Source organism: Littorina saxatilis, linkage group LG7 (assembly GCF_037325665.1).
Source record: "Littorina saxatilis isolate snail1 linkage group LG7, US_GU_Lsax_2.0, whole genome shotgun sequence".
NCBI lineage: Eukaryota > Metazoa > Mollusca > Gastropoda > Littorinimorpha > Littorinidae > Littorina > Littorina saxatilis.
Window position 1 is genome coordinate 50,084,922 of NC_090251.1, and position 12,500 is coordinate 50,097,421.

A 12,500-nucleotide genomic window follows, 5' to 3' on the forward strand; every position below is an offset into this window, starting at 1 on the left:
AAATTAACGCAAAATCGGTTGCTGTTAAGATGTTAGACGTTGAACTCAGATGACAAGAAAATCTACATTAGTCTGTTATGCACAAAAGCTCTTTTCATTGATCAAAACGCGCAAGTCTTTCAGGGATTTATTGGAAAGTAAGACATCATAAGTCGGCTTCTCTTTTAAAACTTTACGTTTGTAATGTGAAAAACATCCTTTCCCTTTATTGCATTAAAAACAATCAATTTCCATCAAAGCATTTGCGAGAAGGAGGCCGTATCCAAAGAAAATCATTACTGCGAGAACGAAGTTCAATATTGCGGTCAAAACATCATCTATTGTCATTTTCAAAGTACGATTTTAAGCACGGAACAATGTAGCGTTTTAAGGATCATCAAAAGCAGCCTTTTTTTCAAAGAGAAATTTGCTTTTAAGGCAGGCTGTGCGCTTTATGAATTGAAACTCGTTTTATGAACAAAGTATGCCATAACATGTTTCATCTGAGACAATAGGGAGAGGACAATGAAGTCAAGGAGTCAGACAGTCATAACAATAACAATAACATTTGAATTTATTTTCTTAACTTAAAGAACAGAAAAAAATAATCAGAGGCGAGCAAAGTTAAATTCCTCGAAAATACACAAAAACTCCTGCACTAAGGAAACTACATCAAATACACTATAAAAATATACATCAATAGCATAACAATTCTACGACACATCATTCAATACCAAACACTCATAGGTTATCAACATTGTGAACAAAGTTCCAAACCTAAATCCTTTTTAAACTCTAAAATCCTAATTTCTACCGTGTAATATTTACTTAAAAAGCAGAGTCTCTCCAAATATCAAATGACATTGTGATTTATCGACCACGAAACTTTCGATCGTTTTTATGAGTATTGGCGTATTAAAACCAGAAGAATTAAAGTCTTAAATGACTCTGTTCTTTGAGAACTGTTAAAGAAAAGAGTCAACTAATTTAAAAAGTAACTGTAAGAAAAAGAATCAATTTTGAGATGTTTTGGCCTGATGTATTTCGTAACTTGTTTTCCCGAAATACTTTATTTATTTTTCTGGGCACACAGACACACAGAAACAGAAACACACATAAATACAAAGACACACACGCACGCACGCACGCACGTACGCACGCTCGCCCGCACGTATGCACGCATTCATTCACACACACACACACACACACACACACACACACACACACACACACACACACACACACACACACACACACACACACACACGCACACATACACACACATACACTTCATCTGGACTTACCGTTCCTAACACAGAGGTATCATCACTCGTTGACATATAGTTCACAGCAAAGTGTCCAGCAACCGCAGCCTATGAAGTAAAACAAACAAGTCGCGTAAGGCGAAATAACAACATTTAGTCAAGCTGTCGAACTCACAGAATGAAACTGAACGCACTGCATTTTTTCACTCGTAGTTTCGTCAGTCCACCGCTCGTGGCAAAGGCAGTGAAATCGACAAGCCAGAAGAGTGCGGTAATGGTCGCGCTGAGTAGGATAACACGCTTTTCTGTATCTCTATTCTTTTTATCGTACTGAGTTTGCTTTTAATACAAACATATCATATGTATATTTTTTTGGAATCAGGGACCGACAAGGAATAAGATGAAATTGTTTCTAAATCGATTTCGGACAATTAATTTTAATCATAATTTTCATATTTTTATTTTTCAGAGCTTGATTGTAATCCAAATATAACATATGTATATGTTTTTGGAATCAGAAAATGACGAAGAATAAGATGAAATTGTTTTTGGATCGTTCAAAAAAAATAATTAATTACAAGTTTCCGATTTTTAATGACCAAATTCATTAATTATTTTTAAGCCACCAAGCTGAAATGCAATACCAAAGTCCGGCCTTCGTCGAAGATTGCTTTGCCAAAATTTCAATCAATTTGATTGAGAAATGAGGGTGTGACAGTGCCGCCTCAACTTTTACAAAAAGCCGGATATGACGTCATCAAAGACATTTATCGTAAAACATTTTAAAAAACGTTCGGGGATATCATTCCCAGGAACTCTCATGTCAAATTTCATAAAGATCGGTCCAGTAGTTTAGTCTGAATCGCTCTACACACACACACAGACAGACAGACACACACACACACACACACACACACACACACACACACACACACGCGCGCGCGCGCGCACACACACACACACACATACACCACGACCCTCGTCTCGATTCCCCCTCTATGTTAAAACATTTAGTCAAAACTTGACTAAATGTAAAAAGAGAAATCAACAAACCTATAAAATAACGACAACAATTGATCAAAGATACCTCCCTGTCCGTGGCAAGGATCATGAATACCAACATAAAGTTGCCTCGGATTTTCCATGGAATAAGAGCCTCGCTAAAGATCCCCTTCCAATGCTATGAGTATACCTCCAGCGTAACAAAAAGCCTGGGTATTGCAACACAACAAAAGCACCAGCTTACTAGCTTATCTTAAAGCTTTCTCTTGGTGCAACACCAATTGAAGAAGTTCAGGAACTCACGTTAGCAGTGTATGTGTTTGAAATGTCAAGGTTCAAAACCCTAGCTGGTCTTTGGTATTTTCCTAGATGGTCTACAGCACGAGAAAGCCTTAGTGTGCTGTAGCTGTGATAAAAGTATCAGACAACACACTCTTTCAGTACATTTGTAAGAAAGTATCCAGGAATATATTTTTTTTTTACTTTCGAATTTGAAACAATTCGCTGATAGAAAAACTTTGGAACTGTTTTACCATGTCAACATGGGGACACCCCGAAGCGTCCCAGTACCAAAGCGTCCCGGTACCGAAGCGTCCCGGTACCAAAGCGTCCCGGTACCGAAGCGTCCCGGTACCAAAGCGTCCCGGTACCGAAGCGTCCCACTATAACGCGTCACAGGACTTAGACTTTGTTTTTTTTTAAAACCTTGACCAAGGGCGGATCAACTCACTTTGGAGGGGGGGGGGGTTACAAAATTACTGCGAAGATACAAGTTGACGGCGCCGAAGGCACCTAAGCCTCTAGGGGGGTCCGGGGGCATGCTCCCCCGGAAATTTGTTTTATCCAAAGAAGCAAAATAGAGCTATCTGGTGCATCCTGAGCCAATAAATTACCTCTTTTTTGGGGGGTGGGGAACCCGTGTAACCCCCTCCCCCCAGATCCGCCCTTGTTGACCTTGATTTGACCTTGACTTGACTAACCATATTTATTTTTTTTTAATTTAATCTTGACCTTGATTTGACCTTGACTTCACTGATTTTTTAAATTTTGCACAGACCTTGATTTGCTTTCGGTAAAAAAAAATCACTTTTTGTCCAACTTTTCCCCAACTTTACTTTAGATCTGTACTCACAAAAGACCAATTTGGAAATACTGTACCCGTGTGGACAAGTTCGGGGGAAAAGTCCGTAGGCTTCCGTTAAAAAGAGAGTTATGTCTGTTATCACACACGCTTTCTGGCTTCACTAAGCGTGAGCGTCGGAAAAAGTCTTTTCAGTTCTGCCTCCGACTTTTAAATTGTATCATTTGGGTTAATTTGGGTTTGTTTGGGTTCATTTGGGTAATAAAGAACGCTCGCGCTGGACCCGAGTACTCTTCAGACTGGCTCGCTCCCCCAGTATGAAAGTTTTTGTCTTGTGCACGTTTAAGACCAAGTGATTGCTCTGTGTGAATTACAGGCATTCCGTTTGCTATATAATACATTGGCATGCGAGCCGAGGATGTGCGTGGTGACTGGTACCGGGACGCTTCGGCACCGGGACGCTTCGGTACCGGGACGCTTCGTGCCCTACTGGGCGGGAGCGTCCCGAAGCGTCCCGGTACCAAAGCGTCCCGGTACCCCTGTGACGCGTTATAGTGGGACGCTTCGGTACCGGGACGCTTCGGTACCGGGACGCTTCGTGATGTACCCGTCAACATAATGCCTTCATAATTTTTGCGTCACGTTCTTGGATGGCAGCAGCGATGTCCAAAAATAGAATCTACCTATCGTCGTTCCGTTAAACTCATTTTTCGTGAAAACATTTCAACAGATATAAAGCTAAAAATTCTACATTTTCTTCCCCTAGTAAATTATCTTCAGCTGAACAAACTACGGAAAAGTGCCAGCTACCGACAGACAAGTTAAAATCGCAGTTATGTTGAACTCGTCATAACGTATTCTCCATCGTGCCTTGGTTGTGTAACGTCTTCCATATTATGTATGCTATATCTTAGTTAATGACGGTGTCTTCATCATCATCATCAGCAGCAGCAGCAGCAGCAGCATCGTATCGCATAGTATCGTATCGTAACGTCACGTATCGTATGGTATCGTATCGTACCGTACCGTATCGTAGCATCGTATCGTATCGTATCGTATCGTATCGTATCGTATCGTATCGTACCGTACCGTACCGTACCGTATCGTATCGTATCGTATCGTATCGTATCGTATCGTATCGTATCGTATCGTATCGTATCGTATCGTATCGTAACGTCATGTATCGTATCGTATCGTATCGTATTGTATTGTATTGTACTTATTGTATTGTTTTGTATTGTATTGTATCGTATCGTATCGTATCGTATCGTATCGTATCGTATCGTATCGTATTGTATTGAACACTTGAAACACGATGTCTTACCGTCAGCTGCTGCGATGTACAGTTGTAGACAGGGTGTGTGTTGTTGGTCAGCCACCAGTCATTCCCCGCCCAGCCCGGTAAAATCCACACATACTTTCCGCCGTAAAAACCACGTCTGTATGCCTGTAATACGTTCATATATTGACAGAGCTAATACAAGATTCTGGACATAAAAAAAAAATTTAAAAAATGCATATATATATCAAAAAGCCAAGCTGTGCATATCTGGTTGTGGTTAATCCTAAACGGAGCGTCTTTTGAGGGGATAATTGCAGGAAGAATTTTTTTTAGACAAGGCAATGGATCATTATTTAGAGAGAACAAATTGCTTTGGATGTCTGCACGGCAAAGCAAGATCGTAACGTAGCTCATAACAACATTTGTTTGTTTGTTTGTTTGTCTGTTTGTTTGTCTGTTTGTTTGTTTGTGTGTTTGTTTGTTTGTTTGTTTGTTTGTTTGTTTGTTTCTTTCTTTGTTTGTTTGTTTGTTTGTTTGTTTCTTTGTTTGTTTCTTTGTTTGTTTCTTTGTTTGTTTCTTTGTTTGTTTGGTTGATTTGTTTGTTTGGTTGTTTTTTTTGCGGGGGGGAGGGGGGGGGTGTGTGTTTCGTAATAGTCTTCTGGACCAAGACACACATATATTATGAAATACTCGTTAATCCTTTTTGTAAGTCTTAATATTATGTCTGAATTAAATATTATTTTTTGGAGAATATGCACGCCTGGTAATGCGTCACAGTTTCTGGTATGCTTGTTTGTTTTGGTATTTGTTCTTAATGCCAGAATTCCATGCTGAGAGAGTAAAACAGTCGCTTTGCGGTCTACATGTCTGTTTGTTTCTCCAACGATAGCTGCTGTATAATCTTACCTCACAGAAGAAGTTTCTCGCCGTTGGAAAGAAAATGTTGACGATGATAATTCTTGCATCCAGGTCCTGAAATTGAGAAGAAAGGAAGATTCACGAACAGCAATACAATAAACTCTGTTTTGACACCGTAACAAAATATTTATTTTTATGTAGAACTCTCAGATTAAAAGCAATTATCTTGAACAAATCTTAAAGGAATGCTGCATCAGCAGTTATACTAATTAGCAATACGTAACATAAATAGCGCATTTGTTCCATTGCATTTTGCAAAGTTCACTTCCGTAACGGTCTGTGACGTACGTCTTTCAATGTAATTTGCTTGTCCTTTCTCATTAAAATCATGTGCTTTCAAAAAAGAAAGAAAAATATTTTTTTTAATAAGGGTAAAATGTATTCATTTCAAATGTTTCACCTCAAAGGTCATGTCGATAGAAAAGTTATTTATAGAACAATGTCGTGGGTTTTGTTTATCTAATTTACGCGCAATTAAAAAGGATTGCAATCAGGATTGTCTCTCAAAGATCACGAAAGAGCAAACCAATACAGGAATGGATAATGTAAGACGCACAAAATCAACGGATAAAACGTGTCCCTGGCAGAGAAAACAGACACACTCATAACTCGTTGTTGTTCGAAAAGGAAAATTCTCGTTAGTGGACTTTAAATTGTGAATGCGTAAGTAAAGATGAATGCAATTTTGAATTTTGAAATACATTACACTGTGAACAAACAAGACCTGCAATACTGAAATAGAAGTCAGAGTCTCACAATAAAAGCATTTTCTCCCCCAGTTTATTTTTCTTGTCATTCCCATCTATCAAGAATACTGGTTTGGACGCGATTACGGACAGCTCAGTCTTCGCATTAGCCAATTTCAAACCAGGCATTGTATGGATCCTGGCGCTCGCAAAAATAAAACCATTCTCTCAGCAATGCCACTTAGTCAAAACCAGGCAGAAAAGATACTGAGTGCATTACGCTTCTTCGATAGGGGGTGGGGGCGGACGGGGAAGGGGGCGGCGTGTGTGTGTGTGTGTGTGTGTGTGTGTGTGTGTGTGTGTGTGTGTGTGTGTGTGTGTGTGTGTGTGTGTGTGTGTGCCAATCGGTATGTTTGACCAGTTACAGATTTCATTTCCGGTATTCTATTTTTTTTCCCGGATGAATACTTGAACTTTCCGATGTAAGCGATGCTCAGCATCTAGCTTACACTTACACCTGCTGAGTGGAACTGTCGGTTCTACTGGGCAAACCAACACTTGGCGGACATTACAACATTAGGCAAAAAAAAAAAATAGGTCTGTTTACGGTAACCCGACCGACCCTAGTTTTTTCGCGCGACCCTAGACTTTTTTTTGGCATTTGGGGAAAAAAAAAAAAATCTTGTTTTTTTTGGCAAAATAACGTAAAAATATGGTTTTTGGGGGAAAAAAAAAAAAAAAAAAAAAAAATCCCGACCTACCGACCCTATTTTTTTGGCCTATGTTACCGTAAACAGACCTTTTTTTTTGGCCTTAAGGGGCAGCCCTCCCCGTAAAAATAGTTCCTCTCAACACCTCATCATCTCAGAGCTGACAAAGTGGAATAAGACACTTTACTTGGACACATACCAAAAATCAATCACTTTGGTGCTCTCCGTAAAGAAAGGAATTTTGTTGTTGTTAAAATCAATTTCTTAACGGACAAAACCGGCAATCTGTGAAAAGAATTATCATTTAAAAATATATATTAAACTACCCAGAAAGCAGTCACAATGTTGATGTTTGGAATGTGTCTAAGTGGAGGTACGTTCTTAGCCCTTGCACAACGTCTGGCCAGATCTGAGATGGTTTAGCTGGGTTTTTTTGTTTACGAATTGTTTACTAATATACTGGTAATCGAGACGAGGGTGGTGGACGGCGTGTGTATATATGTGTGTGTGTGTGTGTGTGTGTGTGTGTGTGTGTGTGTGTGTGTGTGTGTGTGTGTGTGTGTGCGTGCGTGGTGCGTGTGTGTGTGTGCGTGCGTGCGTGCGTGCGTGCGTGCGTGCGTGTGTGTATGTGTGTGTGTATGTGTGTGTGTGTGTATGTGTGTGTGTATGTGTGTGTGTGTGTGTGTGTGTGTGAGTGTATGTGTGTGTGTGTGCGTGCGCGCGCGCGCGCGCGCGCGCGCGTGTGTGTGTGTGGGTGCGTTCGTGTGCGCGCGCGCTTGTGTCTGTGTGTGTGTGGGTGTGTGACCCCTGGCTGTATGTATCTCACTTTATATTTTCCGAAGTCTGCATCGTAGTTGTTCGAGCTTTTACCTCCAAAATCGGTTCCGCTCTTCTCGAACAAACAACCATAGAGAGTATGACTAGTCTGTTTGGAACTGATTGTCCCACACCTAAATTCCTCTGAGGCACACACTGGGTGTGCTTGATAACAGTCCGATTTTGATATCGATCTGCTCACTCGTCCATGACGAGGCTGTTGGTCTAGTTATGAGACAAAAGGATTCCTGCATAATCATTTTTGACGTCATCATCCTCAAATGTTAAGTCCTTATCAGAGAAGCCTTCATAGAAAGGAATTATGACATCACACGGGACTCAATCTCTACAGTTGGTGACAACAACTATGGCATTAAACAATCTAGACGGTTGGTTTTTGGGTGCAAACTAATCCTTCTCACACGCTGAATAATTTGTCATCAAAAGACGTCCATATTTTTAGATGTGGTTTTTTTAACACTTTTTCCCAATTTTTCATGTTCATTACTTTATTGTCCCATCGCTGGGAATTCGGATCACTTCCTCCCATTTGTAAGGTCGCAGCATCAGAGGCGCGCTACCCAGGTGTGTGCGTGCTTAACGTTTAGGTATAACCAGACACCTGTACTTCTGGCAGAATGACCGAGGTCTTTTACGTGCCGCAGTTATAACATGGGGGTGGAACATGGATGCCGTCTCTGAGTGTGCACATTAAGATGACGCGTGTCCGTCCCGGTGTAGGATCCGGTCCGGTTCCCCCCTCCGAAGTAGTCCCCCGGGGGACCAATTCGTGGCAAAAACTGCTCTATAATGGTCCCCCCTAGACATCCAGCCTCGTTTTTCGTGTTACAATGTTAGTAATGTTACCAGCAATTTCAGAGAAAAGAAAGGAAAGAATCAGAGACTGGTTTCATTTCTTCTTATCAGTATTTATTTATTATTCATTTTATTTCATGTGATTTTTCTTTTGAACGGCATTATAAATCAGATCTATTTTATTTTCTGCAAAATATAGTCAAACAAAGAAATTGCTGTCTGTGCACTACATAATACCGGACGAAGATATAGATTGAAAATGGCTTGAATGCCTAAGAAAAACGAGGCTGGATGTCTAAGGGGGGACCATTATAGAGCAATTTTTGCCACGAATTGGTCCTCCGGGGGACTACTTCAGAGGGGGGACCGGACCGGATCCTACACCGGGCTGGATTCTCGAACCCGTGACCCGCGGTTCTTACTCTCTCAAGTTGTTCAGCACAACCAAGTCGACCCCAGTAGTATGCACCTGCTTCATTGGATGAAACATTGTTTACATGCCTTGTGACCTAGCCCTGAGTTTAAGCACTCCTCTAAATCGAATCGATTGAGCACATCAGAACACTTACACAAGACAGGGGGTGATTCTAAGCTAATTATACGTCTTCAATGGAGCTAGAGTAAGACACAATGTACAGATCAATGCGCATTGATGGGACCTTTCCACGTCACTATTACCGCAAATTGAATAATGGCAACCAGCAACCAGCGATTTCTAAAGCTATTATTTCGTACGAATTAACTTGAAACAATGGTCGCCTTCTTACCCCTGTCTACTTCTCTTTCTGTCTTTCTCAGTTTCTGTTTTACCCTGTCGATGATTCTCTTTCTTGCAAGACTCGTGACATGAAGCGAGCATTGATGTTGTCCCCGTCATACTTTCAAGACTCGTGACATGAAGCTAGCATTGATGTTGTCCCCGTCATACTTTCAAGACTCGTGACATGAAGCTAGCATTGATGTTGTCCCCGTCATACTTTCAAGACTCGTGACATGAAGCTAGCATTGATGTTGTCCCCGTCATACTTTCAAGACTCGTGACATGAAGCTAGCATTGATGTTGTCCCCGTCATACTTTCAAGACTCGTGACATGAAGCTAGCATTGATGTTGTCCCCGTCATACTTTCAAGACTCGTGACATGAAGCTAGTATTGATGCTGTCCCCGTCATACTTTCAAGACTCCTGACATGAAGCTAGCATTGATGTTGTCCCCGTCATACTTTCAAGACGTGTGACATGAAGCTAGCATTGATGTTGTCCCCGTCATACTTTCAAGACTCGTGACATGAAGCTAGCATTGATGTTGTCCCCGTCATACTTTCAAGACTCGTGACATGAAGCTAGCATTGATGTTGTCCCCGTCATACTTATTAAGACAGTGTTATTTATGGTGCGCGTTGAAAATTAAAATAAACACTTTAATGCGAAAGTATAAGTTACACCTCCGTTCAACCATAGTATAGCATGGCATCTCTGCGAGACAGAGTGATCAATATGATGACGTCACTGCAGGCTTTGGTTTGTCACTCTGTCGGGATGAGATATCACGCGATTCCATGGATGGATCAGAGTATTAAATGTACATGTATACCTGGCCCAAAAAGGAGATTTTCGCTTTGAAATGTCATCACAGATAAATTATAAGGGCAAAATCGTCATCACAAGACTGTACCAATACTTGGTTTGTCGACTGCTATGGATTTTGTTCTGGGGCTTTGCACGAACGGAGCGCAGTTTGCAATCGTTCCTCCATTGATCCAAAAAATGCCCACTTAACTGTTATTTCGTCGCTGTTTCTTGTTTCTTAATTCTTTTTATGTACTTGTTAGTATTGCAACGGCATCCCTGATTAAGACTGTACTGTTAATTGTTATCTTAGATTGTTAATTACATACAATTATTTTCTTGTTATAAAAGACCTTCTGATATCTGTATGTTTGAGTTGTATTGTATTCAAAACGTGATTAAAAACGTTTAAACAAAAAATAAGCAGCATTTATTTAGAATGTCTATTCATATTTTTCTTGTACTAATTACTGTGGCTGCGCAGAAATTATTGCTCACTATGGCTGTTAAATAGTTCTACGAGCACTAGTTTGATTAAGAACGATCTTAATTTAACCAACCACATTCCCGTCGTGCCATATAAGGAAATGCTACATCACAAATGTTGCGTACACGTCACTTCCGGTCATCGGTGAAACGAAGTTCACACCAAAAGCACAAACGACTTTCGTTGATTTGGGCGATTCTACGAATCTACTTTCGTTAACTTTGTAATCATGTTGTGGTTATTTCTGTATGAAAACCTTTAATTTATTGGATATAGGTTACCTGATTGTTATTTTAACTGTTCATATCTTCCTACTTTAAGGTCTGGAGAGGACGCTCAAGTCGATCTTTCACTGGATTTCTGTAGCATACATTTCCCTAGGTTGCGCTGGGGAAAATTAAAGATGGCGGCCAGGAGCCGATTGCCGACGACTTTAGAGTTCTATTTCTTTCCTAATATCAATAGAATACTTATATTTATAGGGCAGACCTTAATTTGTGAACTGTCACACTTTGAACAGTTATACATTTTATGAGTAGAGCTTCGAGTTGCAAATTAATCGCACATGTGTTGTCAGCGCTTCTTCTGCGAACAGAATTTCTCTGCCGTAACGTCTAAACCGCGAAATGTACAACACGCACTGTTGAGTTTCGTTGTGCGCTGTGCGCGCGCATCCGAGCGGGCAAGAGAACATGAGGTGGCGACGGGAAAGTGGTGGGCTTTGTTCGTCTTTCTAAAACTACCTATTAAATATCGGACTAGATTTGCTCGCTAGAATAACAGAGACAAAGAAGAAAGGTCATTGGATATACCACATTCTCTCTCTTTCTCTCGCTCGCTCACTAAAACAGAGCCACGCCCACGCACGCTTGGTGCATCACCAATTGAACAGGTTCACAAACAGCGTTTATTAGGGGTAATTATTGATTATGAGCTCAGGAGGCAGGCACACTTACGATATATTTGCAAGAAAGTATGCCCGAGCGTCTTCCTACTTTTGAAGTGTTTTTATTTTTCACTTTTTTTCGAAATGTTTACAACTTGTATGCTTGACCTACTTTCGAAGTTAAAGCAATTCGCGCAATGAAAAACACTCGAAATGTTTCACCATTGTCATATAATGCCTCGCACAAATTATGTTTCGACGCTCTGGGATTGATGTTCAGTTGAAGAAATGGGATTCTCTCTATCGTCGCTCCGCCAAGATAATCACGAAGAAAAAATACCTCAAGAGATATTGAGTTAAAAATACAGAGTTCTCTTGCACTGGAGAAGCATCTTCAAGTGAGCAAAGCAGTTTTAATGCATTAAGGGTACTGCAGAAAACTGCCGATATATATAACATCAATATTGAAGAGAGCTACCAACAGATAACTAATTTGATCCCCTATGTTCACAAATAAACCAATACCCACTCCCCCCTCCCCCCCCTCCTCTCTCTCTCATTCTTCCCTCTCTTTTTCTATCTCTCTCTCTCTCTCTCTCTCTCTCTCTCTTTCTCTCTCTTTCTCTCTCTCTCCCTCTCTCTCTTTCTTGATTTCTCTCTCTCTTGATCTCTCTCTCTCTTGATCTCTCTCTCTCTCTCCCTTTATCTTTCTCCACCCCCCCCCCCTCTCCACACTTATTGTCTGCAAAAATCACAGGAATTTACGATATTACTCCCCAATATCCTGCCTTAGCTTAAATGCTTGTTGTCCCCCAAAAAAGGTGTTTTTTCCTGGTCTGGGTGGCCGAGTGGTAACGCACTTGCGCTCGGAAGCGAGAGGTTGCGAGTTCGACCCTGGGTCAGGGCGTTAGCAATTTTCTCCCCCCTTTTCTAACCTAGGTGGTGGGTTCAAGTGCTAGTCTTTCGGATGAGACGAAAAACCGAGGTCCCTTCGTGTACACTAC

At 40.9% G+C, this 12,500-nt stretch overlaps 1 protein-coding gene across 1 annotated transcript in view; it reads right to left on the minus strand.

Moving 5' to 3' along the window:
- Positions 1–4,962: 4,962 nt before the first annotated feature.
- LOC138972001 (gamma-aminobutyric acid type B receptor subunit 1-like) overlaps positions 4,963–12,500 on the minus strand; it is a 25,683-nt gene continuing 18,145 nt past the window's right edge. The window contains exons 5-6 of the mRNA XM_070344844.1: positions 5,516–5,581; positions 4,963–4,989 (exon numbers count right to left, since the gene is read on the minus strand). Of these exons, the coding sequence (XP_070200945.1) occupies positions 4,963–4,989; positions 5,516–5,581 (93 nt within the window). The remainder of the gene's footprint in view (positions 4,990–5,515; positions 5,582–12,500) is intronic.